The following is a 20294-nucleotide window of genomic DNA, read 5'->3' as shown; positions in this document are numbered from 1 at the left end:
CTAACTGCTCGACAAGGGGGGTTGGAGGTCCCCCCCCCATAGTACGGAGTTGTTATTTCTCTTTAACGGGCGATTTAAACGTGAACTAGTTTTTACTATGGAATAAGTATTGTTCTAACCACTCGAAAAACATAATAAATACCCCCGCCGCAGCAAACCTGCAGACTAAGCCAATTTCCATCTGACCGATTGAATTTACACTAAAATGTCTCCTTAAAAATATCACATTTATATCCCATTTAAATATAATTAGATTAACGAGCACTTAGGTTTGCTGTAACAGGGAGGGTAAAAAAGAGTTTTTGTCAAATGTTAATAGTTTAGTAAGATATGAATCCATTTTCCAAATTTGATCAAAATATGTTCATAAACAAGCAAACTACAACAGTTTACTTATTCTCCATAAGAATAACATGGGATTTTAAATTTACAATGTTTTGGAATTTTCTCCGTAACCATTAGACGCATAAAAACGCTTTGATATACTAAAATATTTGTTCTCTACAAAATTATTTGGAAAGAAATTGCTAAATTTTATGTTTCTCGGGTCAAAAATTGGAAAAACCAACTTTTACCACATAAAACCCCCCATAAGTTCCCATGGTCCGATCATACTTGGGTTCGCGAACTCGTTCGAATAAATGTAGGTTTACACGTTTATACCAAATTTAATCAAAATTGGATCATTTTGCTCGAGTTATCGTGCTAACGGACATATATATGAATTTGAACGGATGGTGTTTTTGGCATCTAGGGACCTCAAAACTAAAAAGTAAATCTGTCCCAGGTCCAGGTCTTACCATGAGTACTACGGTAATAGCTTATATATGCCCTATATGTGAAATTCGCTAAAATGTGTTTTTGATTGTTTCACACAATTAAATTAAATTTATTCGAAAACTTATATTTACCTGTCAACAAAATGAATCCAAGGATTAATATATTTCTACAGAAAATATTATAATTTGAGAATATAAATTAGCCAATGTGATGCAATTCGGAGTACCACGAGGGTAAATTGTATGTCCATTTTTTCATAACTTGAATAAGTACGTTTATAGTACTTAAGTGCGAATCTTACAATAAGGATGTGTACAATTCCGTATAAATCAGCGTTAAGTGCGATTTCAGAAAACATTCTCGTAGAATCTCCTAGTCATCAGATAATCTTAACTTAGTTACACACTTGCTAACGGCTTAGGTAAAATCTTGGCCTATCTGCTTGTTAGAATATGATTAACTTCTCAGATGATCTAGCTAGGCTTACAAACCTCATAGACAACAAGAATAAAAGGATCGTTTACAAGATGTGCCTCAGATATGGCTAAAGAGGACATAGTCCTAAAACAGCCTCAGTCAAGTAGGATTTTAGCTCACTGAAATGTAGCATCACGATGACGACGATATGTCACAGATAGGTGCAACTGAGTCCTAGGCTAAAAAAATTACCTGAAAATCCTTTGTTTGGACTGCGAGGACTAAGGACCCCGGATTAGTAAGGGAACTCTATGACCTCTCTCGGTACTTCCATTTTTACTCGTGATTTGGGGACACATAAAATGAGAAAGGAATGTCTAGTTTCTACCTGTAATTAAAAATCTCTTGGCACAAAACCTTGTAACATTTGTTGGTGAGTTAGGCTCAACCACAGTGGAACAGATCGTTCGACGGGAACTGATCAATGAACCAACCGTGTGATTATCAGTATCAGTAGATGTTTTAGCAGTAGATCTTTGAAGTGTATAAGATGGTAGGCTTATAGAATTGTCAATGGCTGAATAATGTTGTTAGTTATTATAGAGTTAGAGAGGACAATAAATTCTTTCCACGAATCTCCAGTTGTTTTACTGAAATGTAGTCAATGAGGATATGCGAAGGACTGCTTTTAGTACTTTTGATACCTCTGTGCCATTAGGCGAAGAATAGAAATGCAAGCTGTTAAATTATTGTTAATTTGCAGCAATTTTTTTGGAAAAAATATTTTATTTTAGAAAACGTTGGACAAAAAGTTAAATTGATCCTGCCATTATCTTGCAATTTGAATCAGGCTGGTTCTTGAACTCTTTAAACTTCATGAAAGATAATTTTCTCGGGGTTGGTGTGTCCGCCAACCCGTTTCTGGGGCCCTTCATAAATTTCACATGGGTAGACCTGTAATAGGATGGGTCAAATATTGAAGAGGAAGTGTTTGGCAATGTTGTGTAAGTTGACTGGAAGTGTTATTAAACAACGTCTTGTTGTGCTGACCTAAAGAAGGCCGTGGCTTTGAGTGGGTGGGAGTACTTGACCAGGGGGTCAGTTTTGTGTGGAGTGGTCGGGGGAGCTGGAGCCTAAGGTTTTAGGCCTGGGAGGTATGATAATTAAAATGATTTCTTAAATGGGGTTTAATGTCTTTTCCCAAATCGGGGTCTCTATTACGTATATATTGTTCCAGTCTACTCCACATTTTCGTTTGTTATTAATCTTTACGTTCTTCGTATTTTTGTGGGCTAAAAACAAAGGTGGGGTTTGAAAGCGGGTGTTGGGTTTAATTTATGAGCTACGTAACCCAAAGTAACTGTATGGGTATGCCCATAGAATCCCAGAGGCTTGTACCACCTTAACACACCTATACCAAGAAGACTGTAGTTATAGTGACAATAGTTTCTTCCTCTTATTGAAATTCACTTCGTCGACACTTGTTCTAAAAATATATAACGGTTTCATCAACTCGTAAACGGCAACTAAGGCACAGGAGCCCACAGGTTGTCCTACCTCACAACCGCAGAAAAATATCCCCCCTACTTGGTACAACGAAGATTACAGTAATAGTTTCTCCCTCTTGTGGAAATTCACTTCGCCGAAACACGCTGGAATACATAACTGTTTCACCAACTCGTCAACGGCAACTAAGGCCTAGGAGCCCACAGGTTGTCCTACCTCACAACCACAGAAAAATATCCCCCCCTACTTGGTACAACAAAGATTACAGTAATAGTTTCTCCCTCTTATGGAAATTCACTTCGCATAAACATGCTGAAATATATAACTGTTTCACCAACTCGTCAACTGCAACTGGCAACTGCTAGTGGCTATAGTGGCTAGTCGTCCTGGTGAGAATGTGATTGGCGCGTAGGTGCGGAGGTGTCTCCTTCAAGGCCAGAGTATCATGGACAAGGAGGGGACTATGGACTGCGTCCATCGCATCGCTAGTCCACTACCGTCACTCGGCCAGTAATCAGTAATCAGTGATCAGTGATTAGTCGTCGACATCCAACACGACGAATTACCGACCACCAGGTAACCTTATCTCTGTTTGTTTCTAGTGATACTGACTCTCAAAAGCTAGCATAACCTCTGAAGTATATGTCATCGCGAGGCTAGTTATACTTAATATTTATCAAGTGAGCCTGAAAAGTGTAAATACAGACTATTTTTTATTTGTAAAAAAGTCGATTGTTCATATTAACTTTTTTCCGGATTATAGAAATGTGTAGTTCCGTAGATTTTTTTGTGCACATATGAAATTTTGCTGAAATTGTTGAATTGTTGTACGGATGGAGACTTTATATTAATATTTTTCACTGTTAAATAAAATAATGTTTTGTAAAACTAGTAATGAGTGGGAAATAAACTGTCACAAACGCGTAAAACACGACTTTATAGTAGTTTAAAATCTCAGAATTTGAGTTAACAGAAAATCTGTTTATATTGGATATTTAAGGTTCTTGAACTTTTCCTTTCGCTAAATACCGATGTGTATAGCACCTAAATATAAAATTAACCACAGCAAAATGAAAGAACTGACTACAACGTCTGTAAAATATCACTTTCAGATAGCGCCATGGACGAAGCGTAGTGCAGTAAAATTGATTAATTTGCATCTCGCTTTTGAGGTAGGAGAAGGTTAAATATAAGTTAAAAAATGACCAAACCTAACCTAACCTTACATCATGCAAATGAAGGTCACATCTGTAGGATCATTGGTTTTAGAGATAGATGGTCAGCTGATAAGCTGGTGGACCATCACGTGTGTTATACCATTGACTATTGGATACATTAATAGTCAATGGTTATACCACCCAAGAAACACATGTTGCTACGTACGTGAACTTTGTTCCCCCAGGGTAGATGGAACGACTGGATGTTGAATTGGGAATCGGTCCATGATACATGTGATGTGAATGCTATGAACCATACGAGTACTTTTATAGTATGTATGATTGAACATGTATCCTGGCTCTCCGTATACCTGGGACATAAACTTAAAACGTTGACCAGTTCCCAGGTAGACGAAGAGTCTGGAGACAGGTTTCATCATACAGGCTATAATGATTTTCCCTTGACGGCTCTTCCGGGTATCCAGACTTCGTAGTAGGGACGAATCTGAATTTAAATTGAATACTGAAGGATTTTACTTGAATCATTTTTGGTGACAGGCTTAAGTAGTCTGTGTCATGTGATGGATACGGTATGATTATTTAGGTAAGTTAAAACAAATAAATAGATCATGAAATCAGATCGTGCGACTATGCGATAGTTTTGGGTGCAATTACATCCGATTGCATTCGCTATTAATTTATTAGTGTATATGCCAGAGTGTAAATATTGTATACATATTTTCGATAAAATTCTGATTTAATACAACTCTTGAGTGTAGTAGACTTTCGGGAATGTGAAAATTTACATCTTGAGGACATACTGTAACAATTAAGAGCAAATTTTTTCATTGAGATTTTTCATGTAGAACCCTACTCGTTATGAAAAATATTTTAAAATAATTGTCTCTATGAGTTTCTTGAGAACAAAATATTGTAATCCCACTGTTGATATCGTTGTAACGGACGGGTTTAGATAACAATACTGAGCGAATCTTAAAATTGCACCTGAAATCTGAAATTAGCCATGAAACGAGGGATTATGTGAGATATTATGTACAGTTGCCTGTCATATTTGAAAGCGGTTGCCATTCATATTTCAATTCTTCAACAAATATTCAATTCAACCACAAATTCATATTTCAACCGTCATGGAAAAAATATATGAAGTCACTATTTAAATCTTTTTTTAACGGCATAGTTTCTGAGACGCCAAGACAGTAGTGCCGATGATTGCGTCGTTAAGTTGTTCAGTTCAAATCCCAAATAAAGCTTCTAAAGGAGATCTAGCCACATAGTCTCTCGTTGCTCTGTTAACTTTCGCTCGTTCCAATAATATCGCTTGTCGGGTCTACACTGTCACTTCTGCCTGGATTTCGCAATACCTTGGAAAGTGAGATAATTCCGGTGATAAAATCATCACAAAGTGACTCATATAAAATGAAATTAGATTTAAATTATCATTAAAATATGTGTGTCAAAGTTATGACACATATCTCTGTGTGGGCCTTAGCTAAATACAGAAAAGAATGAGATATGTGAGGCTAGTAGGGATGCCTATCGATACAAAAATGAAGGAATAAATCGAGGTTTTGGCAACCGACGCGACGGCAAAGACCTACAAAACCAAGGCCTTTTATGTTCAAGGATCCGCGATTTACATACTCACAATAAGCAGTCTTCTATGCCACACTTAGTCCGTGTTTAAATCTGTATTGATTTAGTTAATTCAGCATAACTTAAAATGTCCTTTGAACACTCGTGACTGTTCGCTAATTTCACATAAATCATAAATGATCGTTTTCAAAGCTCAGTAGCGGAAAACGTTTCGGGTGTCTACTAACTAACTGCGCCTGGTGGTCAATGTAATGCAAAGATCAACTCACCACCCTAAAAAGACCATATTTTTATTTGAGGGAGGGAAGGTAAAATGCGTTTACGCACACAGGTGTTAGCATCCTGAATCAATCGTACTATTCACTAAAACCCCATCTACTTGTTGGATACATACCTGAGATTGTCACATTACTTCAGGTCAGGTCAACGTGTGACCTAAGCCCTCAGGGCTCGCGCCGTTTTCCGCATTCGAACCTTTTATGACCTAGGCCGTATCTCGGTCAAGGTCGAGCTTCTTAGCACGGAGAATACCCTGGACGAACTGTGTCACACATGTCCAACTTACCTTACCCCCTCGTCGTCGAGATGACCGTGTCCACCGACAACAGTCCTACATTATATGTGTGATTGTCCCAGACTACGTACCTCCTGTGCACTGCGAAGCACAAATCACCTCTGCACAGGAAGGGCGCTCCCAAAGCTCAATATTGTGCGCGGGTTGAAAAAGTAGGAGGAATGCCCCTGAAACTGAGCTGAAGAAAGAAGAATAAAAGGAAGAAGAAATATTTCGAAGACAATCCAGAGACAAGATGGAAACTTGGCCCTAAAGAAAATTGGAATAAAGAGAAGAATATCCCAGCCACTGCTATCGCCATCGCCTTTTACGACAAGCCGGGGATGGCTGTGGTCCTATTCCACCCCGTAAACCGTACATGGGGGAAATTGCTATAATTACGATTATTATTACTACGATTAATAAAAATTTAACAATACAGACAGCCGTTCCAATATTAAGCAACCGTTGTTTTAAGACAACCAGACAATAAAAATAAAAAGTGCCTATATAAAATAAATTACATATAGATTAACCATACTTTCGAAAGTTTAGACAAGGTACGTCAGTAAAGTTACTTATTCTTGTTAGATGTGCTATGCATAATCTTCTTTATGATCCATTTAAGCCATCAAAATAGTCATTTGGAACGTTCTGCAAACGATCCGTTTACCAGCTGATAAGATAAATGTGGCACTGAGTCATAAATTAGCCATCTGGTATCCATCAACTACTCCTTCTAACAAGTGTAAAACGTGTATTTGAGTGTTACATTGATTTGGAAATAGGCACAGACTTAGGGAATCTTTCAGTGGTAGAGTCATTTGTAGATTTTGTGACTCAGTCCGCTGCACGAAGTACTTACTGTTGAACCAAAGCTGCGAAACCAAAGTTTCATGTCCAGGTATTACCACTAATATTCATCAGTACAATTCATTTACCCATACCCAGGCCCATTCAGGGGTTTTCATTCTTCACCCATTCCCATGCAACGATGTAAATAGCTACATTTCGGGGTCTTTAAAATTTAAAAGGCACCAACCAATACACATTTGCCACAGGAAACTTAGCCACGCACAAGGAGGTTTTTGAACCCCAAATTAGAGAGAATAGCTTAAATTTGTTCTTGCAGCCTTGATAAATAAATCAAATGATAATTTTGGTCATATACAATTAATATTTTTCCATAACATGCGGTAAAGCTGAATTGCAGTTAAAGACGGGCATGTTCCACCAAATTCATGAAGTGCATAAATAAATCAACACTTAATTTAGTTTCAAGCAAAATCTGTTATGAGGACGAAGAGAAACCGGGAAACTTGATAGTGACGGAATGACCTCTGATTTGGTCGCCTTCCTTCCATAAAGGACTAATCGAAAGCCAATGGCCTGACTCATGCCATGAGCCGTGGGTCACGGAACAGTAGAATCCCAATCGGAATCGCAAGAGAGAACTGTTCATTCTGGTTAGCTCTTTGACAACTTCTTTATGCCCCAATATTTCATCTTTCGAGATATTATTACAGTTTTTTCATTACACCATGTGGCCGTTATTTCTGGTATATTTTTAAATTGAGAGGGAATACCACACAATCATTGACTTTGTTTGACCCAGGACCAACCGCTTTATGGGGCCTTTTCTTAAGCGAGATTACTGCAAATGCAATCGAGCCTCATCAGTACTTTCGAAGAGATGTTTTAATGATAATTCATGCATGTAAGTAATTATGGTGCTTGATATTTTCTAAAAAAGAGAAACAGTCCAATAAAAAATTTAACGAATTAAAATTTATTTAGTTCAATTTTGAAATTGTTAGGGTTTGAAAACGAAGTAAAATAGTTGTTCTGACACCAACCGTCAGATTTTGGGTGTCCAGAACGTGGTTAACTCATCTTTTGCTCAAGAATTCCTTTTGTTGAGAAAATTTCTTCCCTTGGTCGCCGTGACCTCTCACTACTGAGGTTTTCCTCTATTTTGTTACCTATGAGTTATGCTCCTAATCATTAACAGCCAAGCTGGAACAATCACAAAATCTGTGACGCTAGAATTAACTTGCAATAAAAATATCGCCAGTAAAATATGATCCTTTTGAGGACCTTTTCCACTCTGCAAGATGACCCAAACGGAATGATGACGTTTGACGAAAAAAATAAATAAAAACATTCCTAAACAATCTGAAACTAGTGTTGTAAACAAACATAATCTGATCAATTCCGTTGTAATCCTTTCAACGACCTTAAATCCCCAATGATTCACCAATTTTGCGTAATCATTTTGGAGTAGCAGAATTTTACGTCTAGATCAAAACTGACGTCACAGCCAATGGGTTAAAATTCCGCTAGTGATTTTTTTAGGTTCCCAACATGAGTGGAATTAAATTAACGGTGGAATCGAATTCTCTGTTCACAGTTGTGAATGTAATCAGAACAAAACTTGAAATCTAAGAGTGTACGGGCCGGAATTTCACCGGCCCCCTAGCATATAAAACCTATTTTTATTAGACCCAGATAATCAAGGGGGTAAAATTCCGCCTGCAAACAAACTTGAGAGCACTCCGGTTACTACGTCATAGTAACGTACGGTAACTTTTTGACTGGGGGTAAAATTCCGCCTGCAAACAAACTTGAGAGCACTCCGGTTACTACGTCATAGTAACGTCACTTTTTGACTGGGGGTAAAATTCCACCTGCAAACAAACTTGAGAGCACTCCGGCTACTACGTCATAGTAACGTCACTTTTTGACTGGGGGTAAAATTCCGCCTGCAAACAAACTTGAAAGCACTCCGGTTACTACGTCATAGTAAAGTCACTTTTTGACTGGGGGTAAAATTCCGCCTGCAAACAAACTTGAGAGCACTCCGGCTACTACGTCATAGTAAAGTCACTTTTTGACTGGGGGTAAAATTCCGCCTGCAAACAAACTTGAAAGCACTCCGGTTACTACGTCATAGTAACGTCACTTTTTGACTGGGGGTAAAATTCCGCCTGCAAACAAACTTGAAAGCACTCCGGTTACTACGTCATAGTAACGTCACTTTTTGACTGGGGGTAAAATTCCGCCTGCAAACAAACTTGAGAGCACTCCGGTTACTACGTCATAGTAACGTCACTTTTTGACTGGGGGTAAAATTCCGCCTGCAAACAAACTTGAAAGCACTCCGGTTACTACGTCATAGTAACGTCACTTTTTGACTGGGGGTAAAATTCCGCCTGCAAACAAACTTGAAAGCACTCCGGTTACTACGTCATAGTAACGTCACTTTTTGACTGGGGGTAAAATTCCGCCTGCAAACAAACTTGAGAGCACTCCGGTTACTACGTCATAGTAACGTCACTTTTTGACTGGGGGTAAAATTCCGCCTGCAAACAAACTTGAAAGCACTCCGGTTACTACGTCATAGTAACGTCACTTTTTGACTGGGGGTAAAATTCCGCCTGCAAACAAACTTGAAAGCACTCCGGCTACTACGTCATAGTAAAGTCACTTTTTGACTGGGGGTAAAATTCCGCCTGCAAACAAACTTGAAAGCACTCCGGTTACTACGTCATAGTAACGTCACTTTTTGACTGGGGGTAAAATTCCGCCTGCAAACAAACTTGAGAGCACTCCGGTTACTACGTCATAGTAACGTCACTTTTTGACTGGGGGTAAAATTCCACCTGCAAACAAACTTGAGAGCACTCCGGCTACTACGTCATAGTAACGTCACTTTTTGACTGGGGGTAAAATTCCGGCAACCCATCATTTAGAGCGTAATGGCTTGGGAATTTTGTAAATGGGTCTGCCAAGAACAGTGTCACAATAAACACTACGTCCGTTTCGAATGGGTTCTCATAACTACCTCAGGTTCATTAGGAAGGGTAGTCAATGGATTGTTGACTTAACCTACTCAATGCGGATGTTTGTAAACTGAGTTGCTACCTGGTATTACTGTTTGGGTTTAACGTATCGGTCGATCGGAAGATTTACCGAGACAAGTACGGTCTACAAGACTTTACACTTATTAAAACTTGTTTAAGTTTAAATCCCTTCATGAGCTACCAATTCATCCACTAAAGTTTATTTTTTACTTGTAGTAATTGCCTCAATATAGTAATAAAGTGATTTGAAAACATTACAGAATTTAGCTATTAAAATATCAAACCAAAACCCATCGAATAATATATAATATGATCAAATTTTTATTTGAATGATGCAAAACACTGGCGGGAAGATCATTGAGTTTTGCACATGAGTATTCTATTTTCAATCCTGATATCAAAACAGTTGTTAGATAGTTCTGAAATGTCAACGAGATGAATATTTACCTTTTATTTATCTGTTTAAGCTGAAAATATAATATATATACTCTACTCGTACAATAATAATAAACTATATGAGCAAACTTACACATTTATCCTTTCTTACAAACAATGGGTAAGCGGGGAATTAAAACGATAGTCGATAACTCGAGTAATTTTGGCCCGATTTTGATTAAATTTGGCATGAACGTGTAGAGCGGGTAAACTTGAATAATTGCGAACCAGCAAGATCTGGCCATGGAACCTAAGTAGGTAGCCTATTATGGGATTTTGAAAGATTTAAACTTTTCAAATTTTTTCCTTGCAACAGCAAAAAATCAGTTTCTATCAAAGCGTTATTGTAAAATTTAAGGCCACGGAGAATATTCCCTACTACTTTGTTTTAAAAATACCATGTTATTCTTATGGAGGAAAAGTAAACTGTTGTAGTTTGTTCACGGATATATTTTGGTAGAATTTGGCAAGTTTATTTATTTCTAAATATACTATTACGTTAAAAAAATATGCATATCTGGTGTTAGTTACGAACTTTTACTTGCACAACTTGTATCGTATTAAACATAATTGTTACTACTATCAAACACGTTTAAGGATTTTTTTTAAATCTAATAAGGCAAATGAAAATTAGCTTAGTCTGTACTGTAGGTTCGCTGTGGCGGGGGTTTTGTTTATGTGTCCAAACCGAAACTCGAAACCGCAGAATCATTTTCGATCGCGAAATCGTTGTCACGTCCCACGTTGGCGTAACAACTGCCACAATCATCACTAGTAGGATCGCCTAAATCTTGCGGACGAAACAGCCTTAGTCAATGTAACTATAGAGGACCGATTTTATTTAATATACAATTAAAATTAGCTTATTTTAATGATCCCAAGCATATTCCACCATACCGATATTTAACCAAGAAATTATGTTTAAAATGTGTGTATTAGTATATTTAATTAGGCTTACTAGTTCCGAAAGAGACATTTTACGGCGCGCGCTAAAATTGCATGCCCTAGCCGAAAACAAGAAAGGCAAATTTCACGTGCGAGCTATTTTCACGTTCGAGGCGAAGCCGAGGGCGGGAATAATGGATCAAATGCCGGAAAATAACTTTCGGTTTGAGTTATGAACGATACTTTCCAACACGACGCAAATACAGAATGTCAAAATCAGTAATATTACAATAATTTTAGACCACTTTTTATCAGTGAAAATCTACTTCACAACGTATTTATGGTATTATGATAACACTTCTTTTAGATAAATATATGATTAAATACTTAGTCACTTACTTTATTTAGTGTAACATTCTGTAAGTTGTACTTTCTGTATTCCTCTTCGTATCAGAATTTATCTGTTGTAGGGTGTTAAGTTATCTCTGAAGATTTTGTCATAAAATCGCCAGGAATGTTAAACATATTTTGAACAATATCAAACACCACATGCTAAAACACAGCAAAACAAACTAGCCTACTACCTATTTCTGAATACTTTTAGATTGTGCAACAATGAAAACAGCTGATTTAAATAATCAAAATGAACCGTAACGAAACATTAGCGCGCGTAGTGGGTAAATGGAGAACTAATTGAGAGCAAGGGAATAGTATATTTCATTACTAGGACCGAAAGTGGCATTTTCCGTCGCGCGTCCAAGTTTTTGTGTGAGGCGAAGCCGAACACAGGGAACCCCAATTTCACGTGCGAGGCGAAGCCGAGTATGTGAGAGCTATTTTCACGTACGAGGCGAAGCCGAGGACGGGAATAATGGAGCAAGTGCCGGATAATAACTTTCGGTACGAGTTATGAACGATACTTTTCATCACGACGCAAAAATACACAAACACAGAATAGCAGACCTCAGTATATTAAAACAATTTGATTTCTCAATTAATTTGATTGAACATCAAAATAAAATAAAGTCTTCTAAAAAGAAACCTACGTATATTTCTCAATAAATTTTGTTAAAACATCAAAATAAAAGAATAACACAACTTTTAAAAATACATACAGCTGATTAAAATCATTAAATTAAACCGTAACAAAATACTGGCGCGCGTAGTGAATAAATGGAGAACTAATTGAGAGCGAGGGAAAGTAAATTTAGAGCGAGGGAAAATCAGCTGATCGATTTTCCCTCGCCCTAAATTAGAGCTTGGGAAACGACTACTTTCATTGATATCAGCTGTTATCGAAAATAGTTACTTTCGTTAAGGAGTGATGAAAAGTATAGAACGAGAGAAAATCAGCTGATCGGTTTTCCCTCGCTCTAAATTAGAGCTTGGGAAACAACTACTTTCATTGATGTCAGCCATTATCGAAAATAGTTACTTTCAGCGAGGAGTGATAAAAAATGTTTTTTACTTATGAACATGTAGCCGATGTTGAGCCGAAGGACGCTGGCTGGGCCGGACGAGGAAAGTTTAATTATGAAGGCCCGTGGGAGTACAATTGCAATTGTGTTAGTTTAATTGTTGCGAAGGCCACGCAACTGAATCGTACGATAACAGCCACTAAGTGTTTGGCTCTGCATCGACGAAAATTAGTGTGGCCTAGGCGGGCGCAGGACGAAAGCCACGAATGTTTATCGCTATAAGCTGGGGGTACGTAAGCCACGGCAATTAGCGAGGGGTTGAGAAGTTTTAATCTTGGGGACGAAAGCCACGACGGCAGGCCAGGTAGTTGGGAGGGGCGAGGGAGAAACGGGAATCTCTCACATGAATATGGAAATTATAATATGCAGGGGACGCAAATATTTAGCTAAAGTTGTTTGGTGATGTTTCAATGAATTTCCAAATACAGTTGTAAGAGCTAAAAATAATGAAGGAGCAGTCAAATGAAACCCTATATTCCATGTATATTATGACTGTTAATATCCTATTTAATTCTTTTGCTGTTTTAGTTTCTTTTCCTGTTGAAACAATATCAAATATGAAAATAGATAAATTTGTATGTATTGGTAAAACTGTTTTCGATCCAATATGAACAAAACTAATTCTAAACATAAGCGTAGGGGTTTTTAATTATGTGTACGACTAATTTACATGATTGACCATAGGCCGACGGATATAGACGAAACCCTTATTGTATAACTTCCCACTTGTTTTCAATACTGCTAACGTAAATAAGTAGCTGTTTAGAAAGTGATTTAAATTATTTATTCTATTACGATTGTGTTTACAATAAATACGTTATACCATCGATATGTCCAGCTACTGTCAACAAAGCAACAATAGGATAAACCTTTACCTAATTAATCAATCGATAAATAATTTTGATTGATGACACAATCGGAATTCACAACTTTTTACAAGAGCTTTTTTTACTCCCTATGGAATAAAAATGTTACTTAAGACCCACAATGCATGTGGTATAAATATCGTTGTTTTTGCATTAATATGATGAAAACCCCTTATCGTATTGAGTATTATGGAAGATAGTATGATAATTTAACGATAAAAGTTAAACATAAAACTTAAGTTATACAAGGTTTTACGTCGGGACGGAAGTCCAATACATGTTTAGTTTTACATGTTGTAATGTTGAATGCAATAAGTGATGTGGTAAATCTTCTTTCACTATTTTTTTTTAAACAATAACTGTGACTATTATTGATATTTAATTTCAAAAATCCAAACAATTACATTTATTCGTATGTATTAAATAACTTTAAAAACTCCGTCAATATTTTTTGCTTGGTTGATTGTCACATCCTACACACAACAATTATGTTGCTATATTGCTTACTATGTATCACTATAGCATATTATTATACAAATGTGCACATTAATAATTTCTAAACATAAAAGCAGATTTTTAAAATTCTTATCAGAAATCAAGTTAAGTATCGGAAAATGTCGATGAAGAAGGCAAATTCAGTAACAGCCGTTCTGCATCTGCATACGCGGTGTGGCGAACGTGGTTAACATAGTTTGGGATGAACTATAAATTTATGCATTACTTTTACTTTAAAGAACCAGCACTATATACCCGTGCGTGTAATATTTTTACGGGGGTTGGTTACATCATAGCGTAGGGTTGTTGACCCCCGATTTCCGGCATAGAGGGAGGTATCTTGGAATTAGTCATTAGAATGCTGCGTAACCCTAACATTCGTCATATTTGGGAAGTCACGGTAGTTATGAATTTTAGATATTATTTTAATCCATAGCACCTGCCTTCCCCAATTACTTTAAGATTATTTATGATAGGTACTCAAGAAAAAAGATCAGAAGTTGTTGATAAGTGCAATCCCGTTCATTCCTACTTATAGTCTAATAAAAATGCAAATTCATGGAATTGCTGTTGAATAAGTTGCTGTTTAATAGGAGGTCATGTTTTTTTGCGTATTATGTTAAGTATATTGAAGTGAATTACAGCATTTTTTATGTTTTGTAGAGATAATGTATATGCATGACATCAAGTTTTAATAACGGTGTCCTACTATCTGCCACCAGTGTCGTTTGCCACCAGTGTCATTTGCCACCAGTAGGGTCAGTTCCTGGAATTCCCGCCCCGGAATTCCCACCGTGACCGTTCCTATGTGTCACAACTATGTAGTTGTACTTCTATATTTTTGTATATTGAATAAATGTTTATAACTACAGTTACAACTGTGAATTGTGAAAATTAATTTTACCATCTTGTTCGGCAAAAGAAAACACACATTTTGAGTCTAAACTCACATAATCGCAACTTAAACAGTATAGGAATATCCATGTTAATGTATTTTAAACTATTTGAATTATTTAAAACGATTTCAGTTTATTTATTTCTATGTTTATTTCATGTTTATAACTCCAGTTACAACTGTGAATTGTGAAAATTTATTTTGCCATCTTGTTCGGCAAAAGAAAACACTCATTGTGAGTCTAAACCATAGACTATGTTTTATCTATGTCTAAACTAAACAATTTAAACAGTATAAGAATATCTATGTTAAGGCATTTTAAACTATTTGAACTATTTAAAGCGTTTTTAGTTTATTTATTTCTATAAAGCTACGTAAAGGAGTTACAGCGTGTTAAATTTAGGGGAAAGTAGCTTTTTGTTAAATTCAGCATGATATAGCTTATAAACGAGTAAGTTTGGAGAAAAAATGCAAAGAATAAATTATAAATGTCTTGAAATTGCATCTAAATTCTAAAAAGATAATAAAATATAAATATAAATATTGAATAATATATAAATATATATAGGATATATTAGGCCTATTTAAATTATTCCTTTAAGTTAAAAAAAAAAAACACAAAAAATAGCAATCTAAATTCAAATTTCTTATGAATTTTATAAGCCCACTGTATTTCATAATCTTATTGTTACATGAGCTACGTCATGAAAAATGTTCACAAAAAGGCACTCCTTTCCAAATTTAACACGCTGTAACTCCTAAACATGTAGTTTTATAAAAGAAATGCAACTACCAAAAACGATTTAAATTGCATTTACATGCTAAAATCATCATAAAGTTGTCAAATAAGAAATTTTAAAGTTAACCTCAATATTTGAAAATGGTGGTGATTTAAAAAAAGTGGAATTCATATTTTTTTGTCACAAGAAAATAGTTGAAGTTCCTATTTCTCAAAATCTAATAGCGTCTGAGATAGCAATGGTGGCACTAAGTTGTTCACCCTTTATTTACGAAATATTTATTTAATATGTCATTAAAACAGTTTTTAAATGGCACTCTTATTTTTAATTCATTACTCATCAAACAGAAAACTCTGTATTTGGTGACGGAACTTATGAAATACTCGGAGTTTATAAAGGCTCAGTAGAAAAAGACTTGCATTACTTGTATTATTTTTTCAACGAAACTAGTCGTTATAGTTAGTTACTATAATCATAGATTAAAGGAGTGTAGACAAATTAGGTAACTGATTCCCATCACTCTTTATCCAGGCTTTGGACTGGCTTTATGCAAATATTGCATAAAGGCGAGTTTAAAATCAGCCATAGGCGTCGTCATTTTTTTTTTATTTTTTTTTAATATTTTTTTTTAGGTTTAGTTTTTTTTGTTGGTACTTATTTAAAGCTTTTGTAGCCATGCTATTTTTCGCAAACATGAGATAATCTCACCATCCTCGTCGTAAGTCTCCAGACATCTTTTCAGGCTGTCATCAAGATCTCGGTACTTCGTTTTTCTTTTCTTACATGCCATGTTCATTTCAATCCTCAATAGGGCACACGCCGACGTTTCTGCTTCTTTCTTCATGCAATTTATTACATCTGTGAGTCGAGGATTGGGTCTTCCTAGGTAACTATTGACTCGGTTGTGCCACCCTTCTACTGCGTTTGTCGTCCGGTGTCGCCGCTTGTTCACATTCCAAAGTTCTATAGGGATTTCATCATTTTCAATCCATCTGTGTAGAAAATAGTCCAAAAGCTCGATCAACTTCTCATTACTTGGCGCTCTTGAAGTAATTTCTACGAATCCCTCAGAAACATCTTCCGCTGGTAGAAATGCAAGAGCTGCACACATTCGGATGGTCATGTTGACTTCGCTGTTTCTGATGTAGTCGGGAGCAAGTCCTAGCTCTTGCACCTTTCTCCAAACACACTTCTTCATGTGGAAGTAGCAACCTTGTACTTGAACAGCAGGAAATTCAATTTTCAGCGCTGAGATGGCCGCCGATTCAAAATCCACCGTCACCGACTCTGGACTCCACTCTGGGATAGCTGCTCTGACGAGGCGAAACAGCCTAATATACGTTTCCTTTTTTTTTATTAGGTAAAAGAGCAAAAACCACAGGGAATATATTTGTTTCGTCTCTGGAGCTACCGAAGTCTGCATGAATGGTGTAGATTTGCGAAAACTGCTTACTGCAGCTCTTGAAGGTACCGTCCATGAAAAAGTCCCTCTTGGTTTTTAATGCATCTCTTCCCAGCCTGCCGCAAAATACAATCATTCGTTCTCCCCCCGTGGTGTCATCTACTAGTAAAAAACTGCTGCCATCTGCCATAGTGAGAATCTCTTCATCTAATATAATATCTTCCGATGACTTGGGTTCTTGTTGTTTGCCCTGTGCGCACGCCCTGTTACGATACATCATTCTCTTCGTAACTTGCTCCAGTGGCATCTCTGTGACGAAGTCGTATCCCTTGTTGTGGAGATTTCCCAGCTCATCTGCGTAGATTTTCGATACGGCTGTATCCTCTTCACGAGCTCTCTTCTTCGCGTCCGAAACTGCCTTCAAAACCTCCATGCCGACAGCATCCGCAGGTCCGCAAACATGATTCGTAGAGCTCAACACGTTGCCGTCTTTGCTTCTGATCATTCCTCCACACTTCAGTGACCTATAAAAAACGTTCATGTAAGTTCTTTCCGTTACCGACATTAAGCCTCAGTTGGCCAAACAAACCCAATAAAGTTAGGTAATCAAATACACATTATATGCCACGCAAATAACAGTTTCTTCCTTAACCACTTTCATTAGAAGAAATAAAATCAATCGTTTTTCTTTCAAATATAAATTGGTTATTAGTTTATATTTTCTTTTAGCCGCTTTAGATATAGTTTGTATTACAGATTCATTTAACTGTAATGTCATACTTGTGCAATATGCATCTACTTATATATAATTTAACTTTGAAAATCTTTTTACAACTAAATCTAGAGTTCTACTGAACCGATTTATTAATTAATGGGTCGTTGGCAAGCTTAATTCGTGTAGAGTTGCAAATAATTATGAAAGTTTTTAGTGAATTGCCTGTATATAAATATTTTTTGTATTTTTCATCTCGAAAACATAAAATTTTGCAATTTCTTTTCAAATATTTTTTTATGTATTTTTTTTATATTTATGACAGTAATTGGTTTGCCAGTATGCGTAATCTAATCATGCATATCTAATATGTGTTATCAACAGCAGATGTTTATATTGTTATTTAATTGATTTTTCTTTTAGCGAATTTCCCTATAGTGAAGTAGCTATTACCGTAGGTCTCATGGTAAGACCTAGGCCCGGGACCGATTTACTTTTTCATTTTGGCCCCAGAGGCCGAAAACACCATTCGTTCAAATTGTTATATATGTACTAGCAGAGTACCCGTCCTTCGTACGGGATCGGCATATTAGTATAAAATGCTTACTACAGTTATACTCAAGCTTTGCGTTTGCAATGAGGGAGGACACAGTATGATCAAATTTGCTTCGTTAAATTTACGGTATACTATAGTATTACACATCTACCATAGCTGTAATGTTCTACCACTTCACCCAAACAATAGAAAAAAATAAATTATTATTGATTCACAAAATATCACAAATTATTCGTGAATAAAAAAAATAAACATAACTGTAAACAGACAGTTCTCATTGTGTATTGTGTGTTTTTTGTTGCTGCTTAGTTCAAATTACCTGTTTTCATAAAAAAATAAAAAAATAATAGTGCTGCATCCTGTTAAATAGTGGTAAATCTTATAAATTTTAATGCCTTTGCATATCATAGAACCAACCTTTTTAGATGAAACAGCTGACTAAATTCTTTAATTCTATTTTAATATGAGTTTTTAATATGAGTATAAGGTTAACATGGGAAACTCTAGAGCCACTGGGGTGGAGCCCGAAAGGATTTTTGATATAAAAATATGCCTATATGTTAATCGGGAATGTAAGCTATCACCATGCCAAATTTCAGCCTAATCCGTCCAGTAATTAATTAATACATGATTGAACTTCAAACAAACAAACACACAAACTTTCACATTTATAATATTAGTTAGATATATATATATATATATATATATATATATATATATATATATATGCAAGAAAATAATATATATGTGTGTGTGTCCATTCGGACGATAACTTGAGTAATTTTTTTCCGATGTTGATCAAATTTGGTTTGAAGGTGTAAGGCAGAATAAACTTGAATGAGTTTGCGAACCAGCATGATCGAACAATGGGAACAGCGTTTAACGGGTGTTTTATGGGATAAAAATAGGTTTTTCTCATTTTTGACATTCAAATAAAAAAAAATCCAAATTTCTCTATAGACCTTCTTAAAGAGCTAAACAAATAATTTAGTATATCAAAGTTTTTTTGTACGATTATTGGTTACGGAGAAAACTCAAAAAAATTTTAATTATAAATTCCCATGTGTATGGTAAATATTGTAAAATGTTGTAGTTTGCTAGTTTATGGATATATTTCGATCAAACTTGGCAAATTAATTGTTTTTATAATAAGCTATAATTATTTTACTTAAAACAAACTTTTTTAGTTTCCTTGTAGCAGCAAACCTAGGTACTCGTTAGACCTAAATGTTATAAATAGATTAATTGAAAATCAATTCAGGCAAACGAAAATTCGCTTAGACGGTAGGTTTGGTGCGGCGGAGGTATTTTTACATGTTGTTGTTCACCGTTTGAATTTGTGGTTAAAGTGTGTTCCATATTATGTGTGTGATTCTAAAGTTATGTGCCTAATCTGTACCATTAATATTGGTGAGTAAAGGGGTGTATAGATTTTATAACCATTATTTTATTAGCGGCCGTTGTATCTAACCACAACGGGCTCTGTTACTATCTATTAAATAAATTAATTAGACTAACACTTTCACTAACCTGTTTTTGGAGCAAAGCCAAACTATTGTTCCATCTGCTTTATTCCTCTTGAAGTTGAACGCGAATCCCTGATAAAAAGCTCGCGGCTTTCCGCGAATGGTTGTTGCTATTTCTATTACACAAATGAAGTGAAAAAACAACTATAACTATTAAGCAAATCAAATAAAATGTATATAATTAAATTATGCTACTGTAGCCTACAATGTAATACTTGGTTAGAATACCACTGACTATGTGACACTACAACACCACAGATATGAATGAGCGTTTCCGTCATGTATTTCTTTACTCCTATAGAGAGTGTTGGAATTTGTACCCATAAAAATGTGGCAGGAGAGGGTGATAGTGTGAATCATAGGTATTTCCTGGTCCATCGGCCGGTGCCTCGAGGGGTGATGACCGACGGACTA

The 20294-nt window shown here is 36.1% G+C and overlaps 2 protein-coding genes across 5 annotated transcripts in view; both read left to right on the top strand.

The window, feature by feature from the left end:
• The window catches only part of LOC128999070 (uncharacterized), a 42389-nt gene extending 39172 nt beyond the window's left edge, over nucleotides 1-3217 (top strand). The window contains exon 9 of the mRNA XM_054425427.1: nucleotides 3116-3217. Coding sequence (XP_054281402.1) covers nucleotides 3116-3217 — 102 coding nt within the window. The remainder of the gene's footprint in view (nucleotides 1-3115) is intronic.
• LOC128998498 (angiotensin-converting enzyme-like) overlaps nucleotides 1-20294 on the top strand; it is a 38280-nt gene that overhangs the window by 1050 nt on the left and 16936 nt on the right. The window contains exon 1 of one of the 4 annotated variants that reach the window (XM_054424656.1): nucleotides 3170-3279. The exons of 1 other annotated variant lie outside the window; for it this stretch is intronic. Coding sequence is in view for 1 of the 3 variants with exons in the window: in XM_054424655.1 (XP_054280630.1) it covers nucleotides 6924-6931 (8 nt within the window). In the remaining 2 variants the exon portion in view is untranslated. Of the gene's footprint in view, nucleotides 1-3169; nucleotides 3280-6839; nucleotides 6932-20294 lie in introns of those variants that run through there. 2 more of the 4 variants (XM_054424658.1, XM_054424655.1) reach the window with 2 other exon arrangements.

The sequence above is a fragment of the Macrosteles quadrilineatus genome, unplaced genomic scaffold (assembly GCF_028750875.1).
Source record: "Macrosteles quadrilineatus isolate MER2022 unplaced genomic scaffold, UCM_ALF_1.0 Scaffold_7__1_contigs__length_78375512, whole genome shotgun sequence".
NCBI classification, from domain to species: domain Eukaryota; kingdom Metazoa; phylum Arthropoda; class Insecta; order Hemiptera; family Cicadellidae; genus Macrosteles; species Macrosteles quadrilineatus.
This window is presented reverse-complemented; position numbering and strand designations above follow the sequence as displayed.